This window comes from Heteronotia binoei, chromosome 15, assembly GCF_032191835.1.
Source record: "Heteronotia binoei isolate CCM8104 ecotype False Entrance Well chromosome 15, APGP_CSIRO_Hbin_v1, whole genome shotgun sequence".
Taxonomy (NCBI): Eukaryota; Metazoa; Chordata; class Lepidosauria; order Squamata; family Gekkonidae; genus Heteronotia; species Heteronotia binoei.
In genome coordinates this window covers 15262396-15290267 of record NC_083237.1, presented here as the reverse complement: position 1 = coordinate 15290267, position 27872 = coordinate 15262396, and the positions used below count along the sequence as shown (strand labels likewise).

Genomic DNA, 27872 nt, shown 5'->3' with positions numbered 1-27872 from the left:
CATCTGTTGATCTTTAGCACACATAAATCATCAATGTATCTTGGAGTTTTAGAACTGGAAGCCAGCTTCAGGATAGCCTTGGAAGTTGTAGTCTGTTACATGAAGGAAATAACAACATCATGGCCTATGAAATTTCTAGAAACTCGCACTCTGACGCATTTTTCTTTGGAAACTATGACTTGCTAGGGGACACGTAACTCATCCAGAAAAGGGCTAGGACCTGAACATTAGCCAAGAACTTCAGAATAGGTATGGGAGATGCAGCAGCAAACTCCAAACATTCTAGCTCATGTAATTCCAGAAACCTTACCACAAGCTCCTTTCTGCTTTGGAAACCATGTTTTAAAGCTTAGAAGCCTCAAACTTGAGAATTAGTTTCAGAATAATGATGGAAGCAGCTGCAGTTGTTTGGATTAGTGTCTCAAACAAAGGAGAAAGTAGGATTCTGGTCTACGTAATAGTCAGATCCCTCCCCATCAGTCCAGTGGAAGAAAAGGGTTTTGTGCGAGGCATAGCTCACTGAAAAAGAAAGTTAGAAATTTGAAAAATATTCTAAGATTTCAGGATGATGACCAGAAATGAAGAGAATTGGAACATCTTGGGCCAGGTTATCTGGACACCCCATCACCACCTGCAATGGAAGCTGAGCTTGTCTGTAACATGCATCACCCATCAGAAACTTAAAGCTAGGGATCACATAAGTAGCAATCAGCTTCACAGTGCTGATGGAACCTGTAAATTTTTATTTAAAAAATGAATTAAAGAGGAGTTGTCCATCTTATTACAGAATATATCTGCAAAATTTCTCCATTTCCTAAGAAATCAAAACTTTACACAGAAGAGGGCAGGAAAGTGCAGACAGCACAAACAATTGGGCAGGAAAACATTTCCTCGGCAATGAAATAATAGGACTTGAAGAACTTTACTGTTCTATGTGGACCTTTGTAGCAGAGTGTTTAGAATGTCAGGGTAGGATCAAGAAGGTTCGGCCCCTTCCCAGCCAAGCCGGCTTGCCGGCGCTTGGGCTGGGGGCCGTCTTTGCCTCCTTGGAAGGAGGGAGGGGCGACATCACCCGACATACGGGTGTTTGTCCGGGGCGCGGAGCCGGGGCTTTATAAGCCCTGGCTCCCGCCCCCTCAGCACGCAGTTCCTTTGGCTCTCTGAAGGAGAGCCACGTGCGGTTGCGGCGCCGAGAGGCCCGATCGGAGAGGGACCTCGGCGTGGCGGGAACTGCAGCAGCGCGAGCGTCGGCTCCTGTGCGCTCGGCGAGGTCGCGTGCGGCGGCTGACTGGCGCTGGCGAGGCTCAGCTTGTTACTGTGTTTTTGGCGATTAGCGGCCGGTAGGCCTGAGCGGGCAAAGCTAGCGCGGCGGCCTTGATTCCCCAGCCCCTTGGCCATGTGGGGCCGATCCTGGGCGGCAATTTAGGTGGCAGCGTGCTGCGGCCACTCTTGCTTTCCCTCAGAGCGAGGGAGCGCGCAGCGGCCCCCTCTTAGCGGGTAGTTCGCAAGCGGGGGATCAGTTGCAGGGCAGTTGCCTTTCATTGGGCTAGAGCCCGTTGGAGTGGGGCTTCAGCCAGTTCGGGTCATTAAGCACTGAGCTGCTCTTTTGGTTAGGAGTTGGGGCTTGTGGGTACTTTGGTGGGCGCAGATAATTGCCTACCCCCCCTCCCCTTCTTCTCTGGCCGGTCAGTCTGAGCCCTTCTTCACTGGTTGCATATAAGGAGTTTGTAGACAGCTGGCCATTATGGCTCTATCACGCAGCTGTGGTGTTAGTAAGCTGGGGTTTGGGGCTTTAATCTGTGCCCTTCTGGGAAGGTCCCCCCCCCCTCATTCTATTGTGCCTGATGGGCCCGGCCTTGCCTCATCCACCCCCCCCCCCATCCTCCCAGGTTGATCAGTGGCTCCCATATGGTAGGGACGTTGCCGTGTTTCAGGGTCGGCGCAGTCAAGCGCTCTCCCTCCTTTTACACTGTGCCCGCTGATGGCGGGGAAGAGGTTAACGCTGTAATATTGCAGGCCCAGGCTCTGCTCAGGATCTTACCAGGGTGGACGGTGGCTCAGTGGTAGAGCAGTGGCTAAGGAAGCAGAAGGTCCCAGGTGCAATCCCCAGCATCCCCAAGAGAGGGTCCAGGCAAATTAGGTTTAAAAACCTCGGCTTGAGACCCTGGAGAGTTGCTGCCAGTCTGAGAGGACAATGCCGACTTGGAGGGACTCAGGGCCGGATTCAGTAGAAGGCAGCTTCATATGTTCGTAGGGGCATATGTTCATCTGAGTTGATCCCTGGCGGAAGTCGGGGGTGCAGGTAGCTGGCTCGAGGTTGACTCAGCCTTCTATCTCCCCAGTTTGGGGAGAGCCAGTTTGGTGTAGTGGTTAAGTGTGTTGTTTCTTATCTGGGAGAACCGGGTTTGATTCCCCACTCCTCCACTTGCACCTGCTAGCATGGCCTTGTGCCAGCCATGGCTCTGGCGGAGGTTGTCCTTGGAGGGGCAGCTGCTGTGAGAGCCCTCTCCAGCCCCACCCACCTCACAGGGTGTCTGTTGTGGGGGAGAAAGATGAAGGAGATTGTGAGCCGCTCTGAGACTCTTCGGAGTGGAGGGCGGGGTATAAATCCAATATCTTCTTTTTCCTATCTTGGAGCTGCTTGGGGGCTGGCCTGATTTTCTCTCCCCTAGTTGAGTGGTTGGCTGCAGGGTGCATTAGCTTTTGGGCACCCCTCCACTTATTGTGTCAATTAGGCTGGTCAGGGGAACTTGGGACCGGCCGGTTTAGGTTTCGCACATGTACTGCTTCGTGCCTGTCTGCGGGTTGGAGGTGTCCTGATGGCACCCATGAAAGTGCAGGGCGGGTCTGAGGGCAAACGGCCTGCCCGCCCGCCAGGGGGCCAGGCCCGCAGCCCGGTCCTGCTGAGAGCCGGGGCAGGGTAAGTGGGTCCGATGGGCCACTACGGGCCTGTTTGAGGCCCGCGAGCAGAGAAGAGTCGCCGGGGTGCTCCCATCGGGGAGGGGCATCGTCGCACCTCTGGGTGCTCATTGTAGCTGACTTTTGATGGAAGTGCTGGCCCACTTGTCTTCTTTACAGGGCGACACACCTGGGCCCGAACCTCAGGTGGAACCGGACCGGGAGGATGGCCCGAACGAGGGTCTGTCGGGTGATCGGGTGAGCGGCGACGCGCTTGGAGGTGAGGTGCAGCGGACCCCAGCTGTGGCTTGAACGCCCTTGGTGTTGGGGGTAAGCTCCTTTTGCAGCAGACACATGGGTGCCCCTGGGGTCCTATTAAAATGCCATCCCCCGCCCTGGCGGCAGGGGGTGGGGCTTGGAGTACTGGGCGGTCCGGAACTCTCGCTGAGCAGTGGGGTGCCGGGCCGCATTGGGTGGTTTGGGCTTACAGGGTGGGTCACCAGGCTGCCCCGGCAGGGACACTTGCTGTTCCCACGGTGTCCCCCCCCCAGCATTTTGCCCCGGGGGGCAGCAGTATGCACATCTGCAGGGGGCGTGGCCTGGTGTAGCACCAGGCTGGGCCTAGTGTGCAGGGCAGAAAACCCTACAATTTTAAGTGCGAGTGTTCGCTTTACGGGGGGGGGGGCACGCCTTCTCCGCCTATACCAGGTCGAAGCCGAGGCCCGGGGGTAGGCGCCCCGGCGGGGGTTGTGGCTGCAGTCAGCAGCCCCCCCTGGAAAAGGTGCCCGGCCCCATTCAACTGGGGGTACCCAATTGCTTATTACTTAAGTTCCCATGTAAAGTTCCCATGTAAAGTGGAGGGTCAGTATCTGCCGGAGGTGTTTTCTTTGGGGTTTTGGATCCCTTTTCAGGGGCCTAGGCCCACATTGTGCATAGCCCCCCTGGGGGTGGTGCCTAATAAAGCGCCAGGGGAATATCACCTCAATTTTCACCGGTCATACCCTGGAGGGGGGCTGGTAAATTATGGAATTATGTTCGGTACGATGCACTCTCTTTGACCAGTCGGTCAAATTTACTGTGGGGTTGTGGTGTTGGGGCTGCGATGGCAATATGCGACATTAAGTCGGCATTTTGCCTCTTGCCAGTTCATCACAAGGATCTCGAGTTCTTGGGTTTGGTTTTAAGAGCAAAATTTTACATGGATCGCACCCTCCTGTTGGGGGTTCGGTCTCCTGCTCTGTATTTGAGCGCTTCAGCTCCTCGGTCGAGGGGACGTTATAGGATAGGGTCGGGTTCAATAACACGGCGTACTATCGGGATGCCTTTTTTTGGTCGGCCCAGCGGTTGTAAGGTGATGGGCCTGGCTCTTACATGCTTTTCAGGTGTTGGCCATTCGGCTGGGGGACCTTTGGCATACAAGAATGCTGAGAGGCCTAGTACGGTGCTTACATTTTAAGCATTGAGCTTGATATTCGCCAGCAGGCGTTTCGGTGACCAGAGAATAAGGTGGCTGACCTTAGGGGCCGTTTGTGCCCTGGAGGGGGCAACGCGAGGGGTCGCTGCTCTAATTACATCAGGTGGTTGGTCACCTTAAATTTGCATGCAAAGTGGTGCACCCGGTAGGGCCTCTTGGGAGCATATTTGGGACGCTAGGGGTCACCGGCGTGGGCAGCTGGTTTAGTAGGGATATGGTAATTTTTGAAATTGTCCCTATTCTAGCGGCCATTTGACTTTGGGGTGAGCTACTCGCCAACCAGTTTGTGCTTGTCTCGGGCGATGACAAGTTATCAACTCTTTGACCTCTAGGTCGGGTTGGTGATGTACTCAGGTTATTTACACTGTTTTACTTCCGGTGGAATACTTGGTTCCCGACAGGGCACGTACCCGGAGGCTGCAATGGGGTGGAGGACGTTCTATCTTGCCAATAGATGGAGCGCTTTCGGCAGCTCGCCCCGGAAGTGGACTCGCGGTTGGCGCAAATGCCACTGGCCCTCTGGTATCTTGGGAAGCTGAACCTGGTTAGGTCATTCAGCTGGTTTTGGACTTAGTACTAAAAGGATTTATGGTAGAGTGGCTTCCCTATTCCGGGAACTTTGGAGGGCTGCTGCGCGCTGCAGGATTACTAGCCATTTTCGGCGGCTCATTTTATGTACTTCTGCGTGTTGCAGAAAGAGAGGTTTGGGGTTGAGGACTATTCGGGTCCAACTGGTGGCGTGAGCCTTTATTAGTGAAGCCCCTGGGTTTGTTGAGGGCATTCGACAGTGCGGAACTGCATGTTAGTTGGCTGGTTCCGTGGCATGGTTATGCAGCCCCCCTTCCAGGGCCGCTCTGCTTCATCGGCTTTGTTGATGGCCTTTTTCGGCGCTATGTTTTAGCGAGTGGGTGTACGGTTTAAGACCGCCCTACGGGGCGGGTGCCCCAGGCCAGGGATGTCAACAAGGTTGGCCTGTGGATGGCGACAGCCTTTGGTGCTAGGTACGCCCGTTGGTAACCAAGGGGGTATTTGTGCAGGGTGGTGGTTTCATCGCCTCCTGGTTGTTATCTGTTCTGACAATTTTCTATCTTTCAGGTGCTGTGGCTCATAGTGAGAGGATCGTTTTCTCATCTGCGCACAGCAGGGTGTCCAGGCAACCCAGCACGCTCATTGTAGTGCGGAGAGAGGAGGGCACCTTCTCCGCACATCTCGGCATTCACCTGGGCGGTTTCAGGGGAGCCCCTATGGCCTAGCACCATGTGTGCAGGTGGTCGGCATAAACCGTAGATGGGCTACACGGCTCAGTGCGGGGACTGCAGATCACGGAACAGCCTCACCTGAGCGTATCCTTCCGAGGGGGATTGACGCTATCACAGGTGGTGAATGGCTTGGGGCCTGGCCGCTCAGCAACAACCCGAATCTGGCGGGTTTGTGCTGGGGGCAGGGTGGCTCACCCTATGGACAAGGCGGGGTCAGGGTGTGACCCCAGGGCTTGTCCTCTCGGCTGGCCCTGGTATGGTCAGCTGGATCGGCATGCAAGAGTGGAGGTGCCCCCCCCCTTTCACCTGGTGGTATGGAGCGCGCTAGGCGCAAGGCCATTAGGGCCCTATGAAAGCCATGGAGAAGGGCTTGGGCTCTCTCCCAGCAGGCTTGGCCGACCTCCGTGAAATTCAGCGGAGGTGGCCTGGAGTTATTTTGGCAGGGTCGACAATCCTGCCGCGTAGGGTGTGGAGCCAGGCCATTTCTCCAAGCGGGTGGAATTGAACGCGGCAGGCGTAAGGCCGATAGGGCCATTTAGAAAGCCATGGAGGGGGGATTGGGAATTTTTCTCCCCCATCCGGCCATACGGGTCGAGCAGGCCGACCTGTATCGGCCGGATGGCGTTCATCTGTCTGAGGTGGGTAACCGGGCCTTTTTAGACGAGTTACGGCAGGGGGTGCGGTTGGCTCTGGGCCACCCGTTGGGGCGCTAATGCCTAAGCAGAGGCTTGGCATTGGCGGTGGCTGGAGGAGGTTTGGCCACAGGGTTTTCCAGGGGAGCACCTATGGCCTAGCACCGTTGGTGCGGTGGTCTGCAGGAACCGTAGATGGGCTAAACGGCTCAGTGCGGTGATGCAGATCACAGGGAGCCTCACCTGGGTGGATCTTTCCATGGGGATTGATGCCAGCCCAGTGGGTGATGGCTGGAGGCCTGGCCGCTCAGCTACAACCCGAATATGGCGGGCTTGTGCTGGGGGCAGGGTGGCTCGCCCTTTTGGACAAGGCGGGGTCCAGGTGTTGACCCCAGGGCTTGTCTGGTTCGGTACTTTCACCCCCCTGCCAGTTACAGGTTAATTGTTAATAAAGCGGCCCGGTTTAAAACCCAACACTTGTGTCTGCCTCTTCATTCCGACTGGGGGGGCAAGGTTCGGCCCCTTCCCAGCCAAGCCGGCTTGCCGGCGCTTGGGCTGGGGGCCGTCTTTGCCTCCCTGGAAGGAGGGAGGGGCGACATCACCCGACATACGGGTGTTTGTCCGGGGCGCGGAGCCGGGGCTTTATAAGCCCTGGCTCCCGCCCCCTCAGCACGCAGTTCCTTTGGCTCTCTGCCCACCCCCCCTTCCCTTTTGGCAGTACAGGCGTATGCCGGTCGCCTTATTAGGGGCCAGGTAGGAATTTTTTCACTTCCACACAATTGGCGCATGTGGGGGTGTTTTTTGCCTACCTTGCACTGCCTAGTAGGTTAGGATTTGTTAGTGGTATTTGTTATGGTCGCAGGCTGGAGGAGGTTTGGCCACAGGGTTTTCCAGGGGAGCACCTATGGCCTAGCACCGTTGGTGCGGTGGTCTGCAGGAACCGTAGATGGGCTAAACGGCTCAGTGCGGTGATGCAGATCACAGGGAGCCTCACCTGGGTGGATCTTTCCATGGGGATTGATGCCAGCCCAGTGGGTGATGGCTGGAGGCCTGGCCGCTCAGCTACAACCCGAATATGGCGGGCTTGTGCTGGGGGCAGGGTGGCTCGCCCTTTTGGACAAGGCGGGGTCCAGGTGTTGACCCCAGGGCTTGTCTGGTTCGGTACTTTCACCCCCCTGCCAGTTACAGGTTAATTGTTAATAAAGCGGCCCGGTTTAAAACCCAACACTTGTGTCTGCCTCTTCATTCCGACTGGGGGGGCAAGATCTGACACACACACATACACCCATGTCACAAAAGGATCCTGGCTGCCTTTGGGTCAGTCACATACTCTCAACTATGCCAACCTCATACGGTTGTTGTGAGGATAAAATGAGAAGAACATGATGGGTGATTACAGAACCTTTATTGAACAAGAGCAGAATTGAACACAAACAGGCAACAACACTCATATCCATTTGGCCCAAGTTAAACATGCCCCTTTATGTGGGGCAGCTATCCACCCTATTGGTCTCTCCAGGATCCTTCATGTTCATTTCTTGAGAGAAATGTCTCATGACCTGATTGGCTGGTTCTAAAAGAACTGCCAATCTGAATGTAGACATCAGGATCCTGGAGGGCAATGGAGTATGCTTCAAGGTCAACTAACAGACATAACAAACCAGCAGTCAAAACAACCAATGCATAACAGTGGTCCTGCAGATTTGGCAGGAATCCTGGTCTGAAACTACTGTCAGGGTCACCAAGATTGATAAGGTCTCTGTGTTAAGCACCATAAAGTTGCTTTCAGTTGATGCTGATCCCATGAAATAATACCTCGACAAAGTGTTGCAAGCTGAAGGTACAGCTGCCGTCATTGAGTCAATCCCTCTTACGTTGGCTCTTCTTCTGTTATCCCAGCCTTCACATTTTCCTAACAAGAGGATCAATATAAAACCCCTGACATGTTCTTCATGCATCTATAGTTATCAAGCTATTAGTGCTGTGTGTTATTAACAATTGTGGCAGGAACAGGATAACACAAATTTGTTTCATACTGTACTTCCTACAAAAAATTATGGACTGAATATGTACAGGATGTGGAGCATGAGACACTGAGGAGGGTTAAGATAGAGAATGCATTCATTCCAGATTAAAGCAATTTTATTGGTAACATATGGTAATAAATCTATTTCTTACATCTTAATAACTTCTTTTAGCTACCCCATATATTACTTTCTACCACCCCTCTCCCCGTTACTTGACCCCTGCCGGTGTTATTTACTTAAAATGCAAATATTTAGGAGAGCCAGTTTGGTGTAGTGGTTAAGTGTGTGGACTCTTATCTGGGAGAACCGGGTTTGATTCCCCACTCCTCCACTTGCACCTGCTGGAATGGCCTTGGGTCAGCCATAGCTCTGGCAGAGGTTGTCCTTGAAAGGGCAGCTGCTGGGAGAGCCCTCTCCAGCCCCACCCACCTCACAGGGTGTTTGTTGTGGGGGAGGAAAGTAAAGGAGATTGTGAGCCGCTCTGAGACTCTTCGGAGTGGAGGGCGGGATATAAATCCAATATCTTCTTCAAATATCTTCTTCAATATTTAAAGGTACCCTTAACTATTAAAACAAAATATATATATATTCTTTTTTAAAAAACTTAATCATTATCAAAAATTGTCCAATGTCCTTTTATTTTCCACTTTTTTTCTACATATCTTCTAAACTTTTTCCACTCTGTCTTAAAAACTTCTAAATCATAGTCTCTTAATACACTTGTTAATTTGTCCATTTCACTCCATGTAATAACTTTTATAATCCAATCCCATTTCTCTGGTATTTTTTCTTGCTTCCACAACTGCACATATAATATCCTAGCAGATGAAAACAAGTACCAAATTACAATTCTATCTTCTTTTTGAAATTTTTCCATTTGTAATCCCAACAGAAAAGTCTCTGCAACTTTCTTAAATTCATATCCCAAGATCTTAGAAATTTCTTGCTGAATCATCTGCCAATACTTTTTTGCTGTTTCACAAGTCCACCACATATGGTAGAAAGAACCTTCATTTTTTTTACATTTCCAACATCTATCTGGCATCTTATTGTTCATCTTTGCCATTTTTTTAGGAGTCATATACCATCTATACATCATTTTTAAAAAGTTCTCTTTAATACTATGACACGTCGAAAGCTTCATAGAATTCTCCACAAGTATTCCCAAGTTTCCACCTGTTTTTTTTATTTACATTAATTGCCCATTTAATCATTTGAGATTTCACTTTCATCCTCCATAGACCATTTTAAAAGTAATTTATATATTTTTGAAATTAAGTTTTCATTATCTCCAAGCAGAACTTTTTCCATTTCTGTTTGTTCTTTTCTTATTCCTTCAGGTTTGATATCATTATCCACCAAGCTCTTTATTTGTTGCATTTGGAACCAATCATATTTATTATTCAACTCTTCAGCAATTTTCAATTCTATTTTGCCACTTTGTATTTTTAATAATTGATTATATGACACCTATCTCAGCCGTTATTTTTATTACCTCAGCTGGCACTATCCATAACGGTCTTCTCTCATCTCCATATTTCTTATATTGCATCAATGTATTTAGCAAATTATTTCTTATGTAATGGTGAGAGAAAAAACTGTCCATCTTCTTTTTTCCATAATACAAATACGCGTGCCAGCCAAATTTATTTCCGTGACCTTCCAGCACTAAGAGTTTTTTGTTTAACAGCGTTATCCATTCTTTTATCCACACTAAACAAACTGCTCCCTGATATAATTTTAAATTCGGTAGTTGAAATCCACCTCTCTCTTTTGGATCTCTCAAAATTTTCATTTTGATCCTTGGTTTCTTCCCAGCCCACACAAATTCTGAAATTTCCCTTCGCCATTTATCAAATTGTTTACTATCTTTCACAATGGGAATAGTTTGAAACAAATACATTATTCTTGGTAGAATATTCATTTTAATTGCAGCTATTCTACCCAGCAGTGACAAATTAAGTTTATTCCATTTTAACATATCTTCATCTATTTTATGTTATAATATTGTAATTTCCCTTATAAGTGTCTTTTTCCCTAGCCTTTTTCTCAACTCCCCTTCTTTTTTCTTTATTTCATTTTGAATGTCCAAAAACTGTTTTTCTTTTACTCTCTTATCTTTATTATTCAGAGTAATAAATATTCCTCTCATTACTGCTTTATAGGCATCCCAGACTGTCTGAATTTCTATATCCTCTTTGTCATTCATTTGAAAGAAAGCTTTAGTTTCATTTTCTAAGTATATCACTATTTCTTTATTCTGTAGCAAACTTCATTCAATCTCCATCTTCTCAACTTCTTAGACAATTTTGTAATCCACATTATTGGGTTATGATCAGCCCAAATTTTGGGTAAAATCTCTATTTTCCTTGTTATAAGACCTAAATCTTTAGTGCCCCACAACATGTCAATTCTGGAAAAAGTTTTGTGTCTTGCAGAAAAAAAAGTATATTCCCGAACTCCAGGGTTAAATTTCCTCCATGCATCTTCCAAATTTTCTTGTTTGACCAATTCAAAAAAAGACTTTGGCAATTTTCCTTCTTTGCTATTATTTTTTTTTCCCTCCAGACCTGTCCAATGAGTTCTTAACAAAACTTGGTCATAAGTCAGTTCATCAAGCTGTTGTATAATGTCTTTTTTAAAAAAGCATCCTTTGCGCCATTAGGCGCATACAATCCCAATAACAATGGGTTTTTTTCCATTTAATATTGTCTCTACTGCTACAAATCTTCCATCTTTATCTTTAAACACTAATTTTGGCTCCAATTCTTGTTTAATATAAAAAAACATTCCCTTTTCTTCTGTTCAGCCAATGAAAAAAATTCCACTCCCAATTGTTTGTTCCATAAAAAATTATAATCCTTTTGTTTAATATGCATTTCTTGCAAACAAATTATATTACAGTTTTGTTTCTTAATCCAATGAAATGTTGCCCTTCTTTTTTGTGGTGAATTTAGTCCATTAACATTCCAAGACAATAATTTGTAATCCATCATGGTGCAAATTCTTTATTTTCTTCAAAAAATCTACGCTTATCCTGTGCATTTGTAATTGTGATTTTTTCCCCCCTGGAGTTCAAAACTCAAACCTTCAGGTATTATCCATCTAAACCTCATTCCATTGTCTCTCAATTTTTCTGTCAACTTTTTATATGTTCTTCTATCATTTATCACTTGCCTTGGCAGCTCCTTCATGATTCTCACTCTACTGCCTCCCACTATCAATGTCTTTTCAAAATTTTTGTTCATGATTCTTCCCACCATTTCCTTTGTCATAAATCTTATGACAACATCTCTTGGTAAGTTATTTTTCTTGGCATAAAATGAGTTCACTATACATATAATCATACATGTTTTTAGTCTCTTCAGGGTTTTCCTCTAAAAATTCTGCAATTATTTTTATTATAAATTCTTTTAAATCACCATCCTCCTTTTCAGGTACTCCTCTCAGACGTATCTGAGTCTCCATCAATTTGCAGTCATGGATTGTCATGGATTTTCTTGCATTTTCAACAAGGTGGAATCATATGCATTCATTCTGCCTTCTACCTCCTGCACTTTCTTAGATGTTTCCTCAGTTTCCTTTCTGAGATCTTCCATAACTTTTTAAATCTCTGCAATATTTCCCCCCCCCCGATTCATTTATCATCTCTCTAACCCCTTCCATCATTCTGGCCTCCATTGCCTCCAACTGGTCCTGCATTTTTTCCAATGAAGTAGCCCTTGTACGGGGCTGCTTGTGTTCTGATATATAAAAAACAGCAAAAATTTGGACCTCACCAATTTCCAATTGGGCTATCAGGTTCAAAAGAGTAAGACTTGCCCTTCACAACAAGCCCAATTTCGCTGTCCTCAGAGCTCCCAAAGTCAAGATATTTATTTTTAAAGTTTTTAAATCTTCCAAAATGGCAGCTGCAACTTTTTACTGCTCCCTACAATTTTTTCCCCTTTTAAAAACATCCAAGGCCCACACAAATAATATGACCAATAGTATTTATCTTCTTACCCTCTTCTCATTTAACTCCAACAATTTTTAATGTCCCAAATTCTTTAAAAACATTGTTTTTATTTTGACCTTCCATCAATGGCCGCCGATGTTTCTCAATGGTAATAAATTCTTAGAGTAGGTTTTCCTTCCGCTACTTCCTGCTTTTGTTGCCACGAAGTCTCATTCACACTGGTAAGGAGATCTCCTGATACTTGACGTACTTCCTGTCTTGCTTGAATGTGCTGCAGGTCTGTGACGATGTGACAACGGTGCTCTTTTTTCAAAACCGCAAGTAGACTAAACAATAAATTCCTTTCCACTTTTTAGCTCTTTTAACACTGTCCTTTATATTTATAAAGTCCAAATTTCATCTCTTCCTCCCCTCTGCTTCCAGACTTTCTAGATTTTCCTTTCCCACCTTTTAAATTTATTCCATTAAGCTGTAAATAATTTCAGAATGAAAGATACCTTCTCTTCCAATTATCCAAGTTCTCACCGGTCTTTCAAAGCTTTAGTTGTTTAGCAAAGTCCAAGAAGGTTAGAATCCTGTTGAGCTTATGTCAAATAAATGACTCTGAAAGCTTCTGCAGATGATGAAAATGCAACTCTTCCCAGAGACCCCTCAAAGCCTCAAAGAATGCCCCCCCGGGACTCCCTTTTAGTCAAGGTAAATCTCCTCAAAGTTTCCTGTGCACATCTTGGACTAATCTCTAACTGAGAAAAGTAGGCAGTAGGCATTAAATTGCCTTCCACCACCCCAAACAGAAGCTCCAACCTGCTCCCGTTATGAGAAGCAGCTCAGCTCGACATTTTCCTCCCCCGGAAGTCGAGATAGAGAATGCATTCCGAGCCAAAAAGGCCAAGAAGTGATAACTACTTCCATCCCAAGTATGTACAGAGAGCACAATCCCTCCTCCCCAGAGTTTTTCTTTATCTTGCTCAAGTAGCAAGACCACCTGTGCCTAGCTCTCCCACTAAAGAGAGAAGAAAAGTTTTTACAAAGATTTTTTTTCCAACCCTTTTGTTGACAACTTGTGTGATTATCTCCTCTGTAATAAACAACTTTCTTGTGACTTGTCAGAGTCCCAAAGGCATTTCAAGTAGTCATTAGACCAAAATAACATCTCTGGCTTATACTAGAAATACAGCTGTTCGCATTCACAGTTGGTGGTAAGATTTAGGCCAGGAAAGGTTATCATTATTGTATTCAGGAGATCATACAAATTAGATGATTTCAAACTGAAATGACTCCAACAGTCATGTGAAGAGACTGAAATCATTATTGCGATGAACTGACTGCAAAATGGTATCAATTGTGGTCTTCATTTTGGTGCTGTTCTACCCATCCACGTGCAAGGCTCATGATGCTAAATGCACAGTCAGTGAATCCCTCTCAAGCCTTCATAAACATTTTCAAGAAGGATATCTCATCATTGGGGGAATTAGTTCTCTTATCACTACTACATCAGATGAGATGAGTTTTATAAAACTATCCAATTATGTGGAATACAATATGGTCCAGTAAGGACAATCTCCTCTCCCATACCTATCATCTATGCATATCATGTTGGTAATTGACAAACTCTTCAGAATGCATTGAATTCTAGGGATGTAAGGATTAATTTTTAACTTTTCTCTAAATGTAAAAACCCCCATTTCCACTCCATGGTTCTCTGGAAATAAGAGGTTCTATTATCTACTCTGACTTCAAATGAAAAGCACTAATTAAATAGTCTTCAGTTATGGAACAAGGTATTTTGTAATCACAGACTTATTGATTAGCAGAAGAGATGCTCATGGCATCTCAGTAGTCTGGGCACAGTGGTTGAATCTTGGTTGTACCCAACCACACACTCCTGGATTGCTCATGGGGTTGAACAGAAATCCTTGGTATTTCCAGTTAGCACCTCAAGAGTGATAGTTGTGAAACCACACATTTTAAACATTATTGCCAGTTTGTGTGGACATTAGAACCTATTAACATCAAAGCATTGACTCTCTAGTGTGATATTAAAAGATGAAAGGATCACCTAAAATACCCAGAAATAATATCTGGAATTAAAGAGGAGTGAAAATTTAAATGGGCTGGAATCCGACTATGGCTCAAATGAATTCAATGCACTGATATCATAAACAATATTTCAAATCAGCTGTGAGTAATTAAGCTCAAGGCACAATAACAGTACAAGAATGTTGCTCAGTTACTTCATGTTTCTTGTCACAGTGTACGGACTAGTTATTACCAGCATGTCTTGGCCATGGCATTTGCTGTGAAGGAAATCAATGAAAACCTCCAACTCTTGCCCAATGTCACCTTGGGCTTCCACATACGTGATAATTACATGACTGACTGGAATACTTATCGTGCTACAATACAACTTCTCTCTGCAAAGAACAGATTTATTCCCAACTACAAGTGTGACTTCCAGAACAATGTGATAGCAGTCGTTGGAGGAGTTCAAGCGAAAACTTCTCTCTACATAGCAACTGTGTTATCCATCTACAACATTCCACAGGTAGGCTAAGTATTCAGAATATGAAAGAACAGTAATGTATTTATTTATTTATAATAATAATACCTTTTATTATTATTATTATACCTCCCCGCCGAGGCAGGCTCAGGGCGGCTAACAACATCAATCAATATAACAAATGATACAGTACTTTAACAGTAGGTAACAATTAATTAAAATTCTAAAAACAGTAAAAAAAAATAAAATTAACATCTTGGTGCTATTCTGACAGATATTTATTTTATTCCACTTATATTCTGCCCTCCCCGCCGAGGCGGGCTCAGGGCGGCTCACACAGACCTGCATGTGCATGATTCGACATGGTAGTACAGCATTAAAACCATAAAACATAGAGTAAAAAATAAACATAAAATACATTAAAAAAATGTTTCGGTGCCATGATCTTACATTTTCCAATTTTATAATCCTCTGCATAGCAGATCTTAAGTTCTCCTCTCTTCAACTGCTATACAGCAGAGTGTTGTTGTTGGTTCATATGTTGCTTTAAACTGTAGTGGCCAACAGCCTAGTTCACAAATGCCTGGTGGAAGAGTGCCGTCTTACAGGCCCTGCGGAACTGTCTGAGCTCGCACAGGGCCCTAATGTAAGTGTTGTCAGTGTTAAAAAAAACATTATCTCATCTATTCATGGAACAGCCAAATAAAGAAAAACATATATTTTAAATGATCCATGCTTTTTTGATGCACGGTTTTTAAAAATATTTATCCATAAGACAATAGAAGAAGAAGAAGAATTGCAGATTTATACCCCGCCCTTCTCCCTGAATCAGAGACTCAGAGTGGCTTACAATCTCCTTTATCTGCTATGTCTTCTCCCTCCACAACAGACACCCTGTAAGGTGGGTGGGGCTGACAGGGCTCTTCCAGAAGCTTCCCTTTCAAGGACAACTCCTATGAGAGCTATGGCTAACCCAAGGCCATTCCAGCAGCTGCATGTGGAGAAGTGGGGAATCAAACCTGGTTCTTCCAGATAAGAGTCTGCACACTTAACCACTATACCAAACTGGCTCTCATGATGCTAAAATTCAAAACATTCTTCTCTGCCATGCTTTATATTTTCAGTTATTCTTGAGTATTTGTATTTTGCCTTTCCTTAAATTTTTTGGCCAGGACATGATCACCATCTTCAAGTACTTGAAGGGCTGTCATATAGAGGATGGTGTGGAATTGCTTTCTGTGACCCCAGAAGGTAGGACCAGAACCAGTGGGTTGAAATTAAATCAAAAGAGTTTCTGGCTCAAAATGAGGAAGAACTTCCTGACAGAGCGATTCCTCAGTGGAACAGGCTTTCTCGGGAGGTGGGTGGGCTCTCCTTTCTTGGAGGTTTTTAAACAGAGGCTTGATGGCCATCTGACAGCAATGAAGATCCTGTGAATTTAGGGGGAGGTATTTGTGTGTTTCCTGCATTGTGCAGGGGGTTGGACTAGATGACCCTGGAGGTCTCTTCCAACTCTATGATTCTATGCTTCTACGATTTCATAGTCATGTACAACTATAGTAACAAAGTATTACATATAATGAAAGCAAAAGAAAGAGAATTTCAAAATTCATGGCAGACAGCAACAGCCAACCAGATGGACATTAGAAAGTGCTGTGGAAGAATACATCCTTGAGAAACAGGTTAACTTTCACTCAGATTGTTTGGGGCTTTAAAACTAGACTGAAAACAAACTGGGAGATCTTCTAGTTGATACAACGCAATGGAATCTGTTCTTTGTTCTGATGAAGGGAGATTTTACATGTGAAAGTGTATGCCCTGAACATTTTCTTATTTTTGAAGATGCTACTGGACTCAGTCTAACTCTTGTTCACTGTAGTGAGCCCCTATTAACATTTTTAAAAAAACACCACATCCCCATGTATGGTACGTTGCTTGTTGCTGTTGTTGTTCGGCATTGCGTGCAGTATAGCCAGGAGTCCCTAAGAGTGTCTGCCAACCAGACATTCTTGCTGTTTTAGCATTATGCTTCACTAGGTGGTGAGTTAGGCTTGATTTTTAAGGCAAGAGGTGTTTCAGAGGTAGTTTGCCATTGCTTGCCTCCGCATCGTGATGTAGGTTTTCCTTGGGAGTTGCCCTTCCAAATGCTAGTCAAGGCTGACCCTGCTTGGCTTCTCAGAACTGATGAGACCAAGCTAGCCTTGGCTATCCAGGTCAGAGCCCATGACTTGCTGCAATAGTCCAGTATAGAAGTTACTAAGCCTATCTGACCCTGGTCTGCGGTACGTTCCCCAGGAATGGGCATACATTGCAACATGCTAGTAAAGAGCACTCCTTTGTACATGCTTCCCCATGCAACAGCTATTACAATGTGACAGAATTATTTTAGATCCAGTACCAGTGTCTGATTTACAAATGGATAATGATGAATCCAATTATGGCGGTGTATTCTGTTGTCTGAATGGGTTATTTGGCACATTACACTTTGTATAGTCATGTGACCGAATGCTCTTCCATACAAAATAACGTTTTGAACATAGAATGAACTGACAAACCGAATAGCAGAATAGGGAGAAACATCCAAAAATCTTTACACAAAGCATTATTGGTGCTAAACTTACACCTGTGCCTTTAAGAAGAACCAGGGTCATCCCATTCCAAAAAGATCACTTGAATTTATCTAAATGTTTAGCTATGACTGTTTTTGTGGTGCTGCTAGGCTCTTGTTTTAGTTTGCAGTTACAGACTAATAGCCTTTATTGCGGCATATGCTTTCACCAGTAATCATGGGTCTCATGTCATCAGATGTATCCATCTATTTCTTCATCATGCCTTTCACATTTCCACCAAATGAAAACGTTTTCATGTCTTCTCCATAAATGACCAAAAAAGGGAAGCATAGTTTTTTTTTAACCAGCCACCCAACTGGAAAGTATGCACTTGATTGAAGATTAAAGATCACAGATTCACTCACATCAATTAGTATTTTGAAAACTTTTCACGCTCACTATTTTCATTTCCTTCCCATTGTTGACTTCCTTTAGCTCGCCTACAGTTCTACGCCATTTATTAATGAAACCTTCTCAGAACTTTCCAGTTATCAGATGGTCCCAAATGAAGCCCAGCAGTACAAGGGAATCCTGCAGCTTATGCTACATTTCAGGTGGACATGGATTGGGCTCATGGTTGAAGACGATGAGCGTGGAGAAAGATTTCAGCAAGCCATGCTTCCTCTGTTTTCTCAGAATGGCATCTGCATAGCTGTGATAGCAAAAATCCACCACACTTCTAGGATAACTGATTTTTCTGACACGATCCGAAATCAATTGCAAAATTATGACATTGTAATGAAGAGTACAGCTAATATAGTTATTCTTTTTGGAGATGCTGGTTCCATCTCATTTCTTAGATGCACAATACTATTTTCAGAGCAAGAATCCACAACGCCAAACCCTAAAGGGAAAGTTTACATTATGACAATTCAGATGGATTTTACATCTTATAATTATCAAAGAGATTGGGACAACACAATCTTTCACGGTGCGATGTCCTTTGCAGTTCACACAAATGAACCACCAGGATTCCATCAGTTTCTTCAGAGCAGAAAACCTCTTAGGACTGAAGGAGATGGCTTCATCAGAGAATTCTGGGAACAGGCATTCCTCTGTGAATTCTCTGAGTCACATGGGCAGAATGATTTTCATGAAAACTGTACTGGGGATGAGAAAATGGAGATCCTTCCAGGTGATGTTTTTGAAATGAGTATGACCGGTACTAGCTACAGTATCTACAATGCTGTCTACGCTGTAGCACATGCTTTACATGACCTGTATACATCTGGTTATCAACACAGAAGAATTCTGAAGACAAAGAAACATAACCTTTTCAGTCAATCCTCATTGCAGGTAACTATCTTTAGTAGAAACAAAACCACGTCTCTGGAAACAGAAGCAGATACAATCTGTACTGCATAGTACCTCTTCAGAAAGGATTTCTGAATTCATCTTCATCACACTGTTTCCTCTCCCATCCATCTTAAACTGTCACAATTCTCCAAGTTTCAGCCTTGTTTCACCGTTTACTATAATAATATCTATATCTATATATATTTAAATAAAAGAAATCCTTACAAACACATGTTTAATAAGAACATAAGAGAAGCCATGTTGGATCAGGCCAATGGCCCATCCAGTCCTCTGCTCCATATTTTTATCTAAACCCCTCTTGAAGGTGGCTATGCTTGTGGCCGCCACCACCTCTTGTGGCAGTGAATTCCACATGTTAATCACCCTTTGGGTGAAGAAGTACGTACTTTTATCCATTTTAACCTCTCTGCTCAGCAATTTCATCGAATGCCCACGAGTTCTTATATTGTGAGAAAGGGAGAAAAGTACTTCTTTCTCTACTTTCTCCATCCCATGCATTATCTTGTAAACCTCTATCATGTCACCCCGCAGTCGACGTTTCTCCAAGCTAAAGAGTCCGAAGCATTTCAAAGTTTCTTCATAGGGAAAGTGTTCCAGCCCTTTAATCATTCTAGTTGCCCCTTTCTGGACTTTCTCCAATGCTATAATATCCTTTTTGAGGTGCGGCGACCAGAACTGCACACAGTACTCCAAATGAGACCACACCATCGATTTATACAGGGGCATTATGATACTGGCTGATTTGTTTTCAATTCCCTTCCTAATAATTCCCAACATGGCGTTGGCCTTTTTTATTGCAAACGCACAGTCTTGGCATTTTCAGTGAGTTATCTACTACAACCCAAAGATCTCTCTCTTGGTCAGTCTCTGCCAGTTCACATCCCATCAACTTGTATTTGTAGCTAGGATTCTTGGCCACAATGTGCATTACTTTGCACTTGGCCACATTGAACCACATCTGCCACGTTGACGCCCACTCACCCAGCCTCAACAGATCCCTTTGGAGTTCTTCACAATCCTCTCTGGTTCTCACCACCCTGAACAATTTAGTGTCATCCGCAAACTTGGCCACTTCACTGCTCACTCCCAATGCTAAATCATTTATGAACAAGTTAAAGAGCATGGGACCCAGTACCGAGCCCTGTGGCACCCCACTGCTTACCGTCCTCCACTGCGAAGACTGCCATTTATACTCACTCTCTGCTTCCTATTACTCAGCCAGTTTTTGATCCACAAGAAAACCTGTCCTTTTACTCCATGACTCTCAAGCTTTCTAAGGAGCCTTTGATGAGGAACTTTATCAAAAGCTTTCTGGAAGTCAAGGTAAACAACATCTATCAGGTTTCCTTTGTCCACATGTTTGTTCACCCCCCAAAGAAATGCAACAGGTTAGTGAGGCAAGATCTTCCTTTACAGAACCCATGCTGAGTCTTCCTCAATAACCTGTGTTCATCAATGTGCCTACTCATTCTGTCCTTGATAATGCTTTCTACCAATTTTCCCAGTATTGAAGTCAGACTGACTGGCCTGTAATTTCCCGGATCTCCTCTGGAACCCTTTTAAAAAATGGGGGTGACATTTGCTACCTTCCAGTCCTCAGGAACGGAGGCAGATTTCAATGAAAGATTATAGATTTTTGTTAGAAGATCCACAAATTCAACTTTGAGTTCTTTCAGAACTCTCGGATGTATGCCATCCGGACCCGGTGATTTATTAGTTCTAAATTCGTCCATCAGTTGTGGGACCTCCTCTTTTGTCACCTCAATCTGACTCAGGTCTTTCAACACCCCTTCCAAAATTAGTGATTCTGGGGCGGGCAAAAAGTTCTCATTTTCCACAGTGAAGACGGAGGCAAAAAATTCATTCAGCTTCTCAGCCATTTCCCTATCCTCCTTCAGTAATCCTTTTAGCCCATGGTCATCCAAGGGCCCACTGCCTCCCTGGCTGGTTTCCTGCTTCTAATATATTTGAAGAGATTTTTATTGTTGGTCTTTATGTTTTTTGCAATATGTTCCTTATAGTCCTTTTTGCCTGCCTGATCACAGTCTTGCGTTTGATTTGCCACAGCCTGTGTTCCCTTTTACTAATCTCACTTGGACTGCTTTTCCACCGCTTAAAGGAGTCCTTCTTACCTTTTACAGCTTCCATTACTTTGTTTGTTAACCATGCAGGCCTTTTCTTATGCCTGTTTGTGCCTTTCCGAACTTGTGGTATGTATTTTATCTGAGCTTCTAGGATTATAGTTTTAAATAGTCTCCAAGCTTCCCCAAGGGTTTTGACCGTATTTACCTTTCCTTTCAGTTTCCTCCTCACATGCCTCCTCATCTCAGTGAATTTACCCCTTTTAAAGTTAAACGTGGTTGTGGCGGTCTTTTGGGGCAACTCCCTATTTAATAAATGTTTGTATGCAACAAGACTTATTGTCTATAGCAATACTTTAGTTTTTCTTACTGTTTTTCAACCGGTTGCAAAAATAATCTCCAGGGGTGTGTTCACACTACATGTCATAATGCATTCTACAACTGGATTTTTGCTATTCTTTATTCAGTAAAAATCCAAATTTCACACTAGACTTTTAATCCTGGTTTAATTCTGTCTCACAGCTGACATTTTACCCTAAAATCGTAGAATCATAAAGTTCGTTTCTCTGATTCTAGTGTAGAATATTAGTTTGGGGACAGAATTAAATCAGGATTAAAGGTCCAGTGCAAACTTGGTCCCAGTTGCAAAAATGCATTATTTAGTATTGTGTGAACACACTCCAGTAGTAATTCCTTCATGTCATGATCCTACAGATATCCAGTTGTCCTTCCATTTCAGTTAGTCTTTTTCAAGAATCACCCACATTAGGTTAATTCAAGTAAATATCTTTCAAGAACCATTCACAACACATAAGATCAAGTAAACCCAGTTTTTAAGTTGTCTTTTTAATTGCCAGCACAACCTATTGGAGGCAATGACCTATACAAAATGCAGCTTCAGGGTGGAAAGCTTCTGTTTTATTAGTTAAACCTTTATCCTCTCTTCCTTGAGAATGCTTAATTCAAGAGGTTCTTAAAAGAGAACTAATTGAATGATCTTGATGCTCACATACTTGGAAGTGTCCTGAAGCAGGTGTGCTTGACAACAGTTGCAAAATGTTCAGGATTTTCTTTCCAATGAAAGGGTTCACTCATAGGTTGCACATTTGCACAAAAGGAAATGTGTGTGGTTTTATTGCTCTTTGTTACTATTTCTCAAGAGTCTCTGTTTTCTCTGGTCAAACTTCTGTGTTTTCCCTGACAGAATTATTAAATATTGCCTTCGATCTTTAATTGGAGGGATTAGCAACAAATATAGTAGTCTGCTTAGATCATTCAACTGATGTTTCTGTTCTTTATGTACTATCTACTCATAAGATGTTTTTTTTTTTAATTATATTGTTTATGTCTTCAATCATCAATAACATTCTTTTGGATTTTTCTTTTTAAACCCACCTCTCCCATCCTTCATCCTATACTTCATCAGCAATGGTGACAGCTCCCTGCCCTCAACAATGCTTGGAGCTGCAAGTTTAAGGAATGAACCAGTGTCTTAGTTTCCCACTATGGGAAACTAATGAACAGCTGATCTTCATTTGTGTTTCCCATTTCAATCTAGCTTCATCACTTTTTGAGAAGTGTCTCATTCAATAGCAGTGCTGGAGAGAAAATTTCATTTGATGGATGTGGAGAAGTAGCAACAGGGTATGATATTATCAATCGCCTTGCTTTCCCAAATTGATCTTTTCCCCATTCATTCACTACCACATTATCATGCTTGCCATTGAGATTGGAGTTCTAGTATGGGATAGCAGCTAGCAAGGAGGAAAGCTCGTGAAAAGACTTCAAAGTGGTAACAGAGCTTCTTCCTCATTGTCCAGGGATTCCAAAATGTTTTGCATTGGCCACTCCTTTGGATCATCTTTCTTTTCCTGTCCCCACAGGAAAATCTGCTCTTTTGGCTTAGGAGATGAGTCATATCTGTCCAGTTGTCCTGTTTACCTATTTACTTGTAAAAGAATGTTTTGTGCAGACCCAATTATTCTTTCGTGGTATTGAATATGGGGGTTGCATAACACCCTGCCTCTCAGCTACTTGTTGTGCTCCCCTCTGGTTCAAAAACTGTTGCTTTTGAGAAAGAACCCAAAGTTTAGGATAGAATTCCTGCAAATTTCCTCCCATTATGGTGGCAACAAAAACCCACAGCTGGGAAAGGCATTTCTTCTTGAAAGCAACAGGAAGAGGAGGTTGAGGAGGAGGAGGAATCTGGATGTGTCTGAAAATAATAAAATGGAAAATCATAAAAAAATGTCAAGCACAGACATCTAATGGTCTTCTTTATAAAAAGCTGTGTGACAAAGCAATTCCTAATGTGCACAGTGCTTTCTAATGAACAGCTGATCATCACTTGTGTTTACCATTTCCTCTAGCTTCATCACTTCCTGAAAAGTGTCTCATTCAATAACAGTGCTGGGGAGAAAATTTCATTTGATGGCAGCAAAGTTGCAACAGGGTATGATATTATCAACCAGCTTGCTTTCCCAAATCGATCTTTTTTCAAAGTGAAAATTGGGGAGATTCATCCAGAAGCTCCAGCAGACCAAATGCTTACCATTAATGAAGAGAGGATCACATGGAACAATTGGTTTAACAAGGTAATCTGGGAAAACTACCACCAGAAAGTATGCTATACTAACATATACTTTGGTACCTCATTGCTTTTTTTAAAAAAAAAATGCTGTTGAGTGAAAACAATCATTTGATACCACATATCAGAAGGAATAACGGATGTGGGTTAATAAAGAGATGGCAAAAAAGGGTTTTCCACATCTCTTTTCTTCCACCTCTCCTATCTAAATATCTTTTCTCTCCTTTGTTAAGCAAATGTGGGAGGTTGTGGGGCCTGAGGGCATGGACTGTAGCAAAAATTGAGACAGAGAGGGGAAAAAGCTAGCTTTAGCCAATCCAAAGGTTTCATTTATTTGTTTGTTTGAACAAGGGTACTTATATTACCTTTTCCTCCAAGTTCTGATTGGAGGAAAAGAATGAGATATCTCTCTGGCATAAAACTTTCCCATGGGCACTTTTATTGTTATTTTTAAAAAAGGACAGTCAGACATGTCAATTCTTTAAATGGAGTTAATCACGTTCAATAGGGGGCCGAGAGTTCTACTGAGATTACAGCCAATCTTCAGATTCCAGGAATTGGTTCTCCTTGGGAAAATGGCAGTTTTCAAGGACAGATCTATAGCATCATGCACCCCAAGTTCTCTCCCTCCCTTCATTCTCCCTAAGCATCACCCCTTCAATTCTCTAGGAATTTTGAAACTCAGAGCTGGCAATCCTGCCCACCCAAACTAGGACCGTATCAAGGATGGAGGTTGTAATCCTTTATCATTTCCATAATCTATAACAGCTCAGGAGAAGTAATTAAACTTAAGAAACTGATTGAAGCAAACACATACACACATATACTTCAGAGTAGAAGCAATTGTCCTGAGGCATTGATCAATAATAATTTGGAGGAATAAACATAACGCTATTGTAGATCTAATGCTTACAGTAAGTTTTTCTGCCTCACTTATGCATTAGACACAGCCCCTTTCTGTCTGCAGTGAAAGTTGCCATCCTGGTTCGATGAAGCAAATGAAGGAAAGGGAGCAATTTTGCTGCTATGACTGCAAACTTTGTCCAGAAGGGAAGATTTCTAGTCAGAAGGGTAAGAGAGTTTTAGTTCAGCCTTGAGCAAAGGTGAACCTTTCTTTTTTTCTTTTTTTTAAATTGTAAGATGGTTTATTGAATACATAAAGGATGTTACAGGGAAAAAACCGCAGAAATAAGAGCGGTTCAGGAGCACAATGAAAAGTCAAAATCAATACAATTTCTAATCCAATACAAAGGGAGCATAGGGAGAGTAAATAATAAAAATGTAAATCTAACATACAAAGATCTAATTTAAATCATTGGATGCATATAACAAACAATTTACAAAAAAACAGTACATAATATGCTAGGTATTAAAAATTGAAAATAGCCTATAATCCATTCTACTAGGCAAAAAAGAGATTTCCCCAATGAATTCCAAAACCAGGGCCAAAAGTAAATCATGATCTATAGCCAGATCAGTATCATTGTCAAATAAAGGGTTATCCATTGTCTTTCCCGTTACATATTGGTCCCATAACTTGTCATACCACAGTTACACCTTTCCAAGTATAGAAGAGATATCATTGGTATGGTGGTTTGAATTTTGAAGTAGGATTTGGAAGACCAAGTTCAAATCCCCACTCAACCATGACAGCTTGTTGGGTGACCATGGGCCAGTCATATATCCAAACCAGCACCACTTTACCTAGGAATAAAATGCAAAAGAGGAAATTAATGTAAGTTGCTTTGGGTGCCCATTGGTGAAACCCCCAGATTATAAATGAAATATATAAATAAAAACTATCTAAATAATGAAAACAATGATCTTATTTCCTATGCTTTGAGATACTGTGCCACAGCTAAGGGTTGACAAATTCAAATTGGCACCATACATTGATGGGCTATGAACTGCTGGTGACTGAGCACAAAGAACAATCTTTCTTTTGTAGTGTCTCATATACTTTTCAAAATATTACTTTAACTGAAGCTTTACTTGATTCTTCCTCTCTTTTGTTGATTATATCAATGCCCCCCACATCAGTGGTAACTACAAAGAGACTGAAGAGAGGAAAGGAAGTATTTTACCATGAAAAGTCGGCCCCCTCCCAGCCGAACGGCAACGCCGCTTTTAGGCTGGGGGCTGGGTTTGCCCTCCTGGAAGGAGGGAAGGCTGGCGTTCGGCTCCCTGTCAATGCGGGAAGCTGAGGGGGCATGGTGTCGGGGCTATAAAGCCCTGCCCCCGCCCCAAGCAACACAGTTCTTTCTGGCTCTCAGCCCGCCCTCCCTCCCTATGCAGTACAGGTTTTTACCGGTCGCCTTATTAGGGGCCAGGTAGGAATTTTTTTCATTTTCACTGGATTGGCATAAGTGAATTTGTTTTGTTTTTTTTGTCTACCTTGTACTGCTGGTTAGTGTAGAAGTTCGGGGGGGGGAGTTGTAAGTTTGGTCGCTTGGCAAGATGAGGTATTGGCTATAGTATTTTAGGGGAGCACCTATGGCTCTGCACCAGTTGGTGCTGGTGGTCTGTACAAGCTGCAGATGGGCTTTACGGTTCAATGTGGGGAGTGCAGATCACGACAAAGCCTCACCTGGGCAGATCCTTCCAGTGGGTTGGATGCCGGCCAAGGTGGAGGTGGAGTTTGGGTCTGGCTGCTCAGCACCAGCCAGATGATATTCGGCTCATGCTGGGGGCAGGGTGGCTCGCCCTCCCAAGACAAGGCGGGGTCCTGGGTTTGACCCCAGGGCTTGTCCTGTTAGGCCTAGACCTCTCGCTATTCCAGCTCGTTCAAGTTACGTTTAATAAAGCGGCCCGGTTTTCATCCAACACTGTGTCAGCCTCTTCATTCCGACTGGGGGGGGGGGCAAATGACCAAAGTGCTCATGCATGGCTTAGAAGACAGAGAAACCATACATGTTTGTTGTTGTTTACCATAAGCAACATAGATAATATTGCCATTATTGATTGAAATATGTATACCCCACTGATCTCCCCAATGGCAGTAAGAGAGCCTATCAACATCATTCTCCCCTCCTGTATCTTATGCTTACAACACATCTGTGTCTTGATTAGACTGGGGGAGATCAGCTATTGAGCTTCCCATGGCAGAACTGGTCTTGCAAACCTTACTCCAGCATCTGTGTAGTAAACGACACTGCACCTCTGGAAGAATCTAAAAGGTGATGGTAGATCATGCCTGTGAAACACCATGAGCAGAACATTTTCCCTTCAGAAACTGAGCCCTAAAGGAATATTGCCAGCATCAGGAGTATTTATAGCTTTCAGTGTGCCAGGCCCCTGCCCACTTACCGTAGGTTTGGTGAGGTAGAGCAATGGTAGACCAGTAAACCTGTACTTTACTGCATGTCCTTTGGCCAGTTGTTCTTTCACAGTTAGACATCACTATTTAGACCCAGCATTGGACGGTCTGAGAGGTTGCACATGTCCAGCTTGTTATACCTAGCCTCCATAGGACCTCCATATAAGAATTGGTTGTGGAATGAAATACAAATGCTGTGATACCCACCAAAGGGTCCTCTTGAAGTATGAGATATGGGATGTAGGAACAGTGAAGGGATGTGGGGAACACCGTCCCTCCTTCTTTCAACCCCCTCTCTCTGTTTTACAGACTTGGATGAGTGTACGCAATGCAGACAAGATCATTATCCAAACCTGGGACAAAACCAGTGCATTCCCAAAGTGATCACTTTTTTGTCTTACGAAGAGCCACTGGGGATCACTTTAGTGACTTTTGTCTTTTCCTTTTCTTTCATCACTCTTTTGGTGCTAGGAATCTTCATAAAACACCACAGCACCCCCATTGTCAAAGCCAACAACAGGAATCTCACCTATTCTCTCCTGATCTCTCTCCTCCTTTGCTTCCTTTGTGCCCTGCTCTTCATTGGTCAACCACAACTGGTGTCCTGTCTCTTCCAACAAGTCATTTTTGGCATGGTTTTCTCAGTAGCTATTTCTTGTGTGCTAGCAAAAACTGTCATGGTGGTTCTGGCTTTCCTAAGCATCCAACCAGGAAGCAGCCTGAGGAAGTGGGTGGGGAAAAGAGTGGGCAATTCAATTGTGATTTCCTGTTCCTTTTTCCAAGCAGTCCTTTGTTTTGTGTGGCTAGCCACTTCTTCCCCATTTCCAGATGCTGACATGCACTCAGAGACTGAAACAGTTGTACTGGAATGCAATGTGGGGTCTGTCACCATGTTTTACTGTGTCTTGGGCTACATGGGCTTCCTGGCCATTGTTAGCTTTGTGGTAGCTTTCTTGTCCAGGAAGTTACCTGACAGTTTTAATGAAGCCAAATTTATCACATTCAGTGTCTTGGTCTTTTGCAGTGTTTGGATCTCTTTTGTTCCCACCTACCTGAGCACCAAGGGGAAATACATAGTGGCTGTGGAGATCTTCTCCATCTTAGCCTCCAGTGCTGGCCTTCTGTGTGGCATCTTTGCCCCCAAATGTTACATTATGTTGCTGCATCCTGAGCTGAACAACAGGGAATATATGATAAGAAGAAAAATGCAATAA

General features: G+C 43.9%; 1 protein-coding gene across 1 annotated transcript; it reads left to right on the top strand.

Moving 5' to 3' along the window:
• Window positions 1–119: 119 nt before the first annotated feature.
• On the top strand, window positions 120–27872 carry LOC132583137 (vomeronasal type-2 receptor 26-like). Its single transcript, XM_060254809.1, has 7 exons — window positions 120–193; window positions 1167–1340; window positions 14502–14793; window positions 17793–18092; window positions 23125–23349; window positions 24287–24413; window positions 26968–27872. Exons 1-7 carry the CDS (start codon window positions 120–122, stop codon window positions 27870–27872), a joined length of 2097 nt encoding a protein of 698 aa, XP_060110792.1.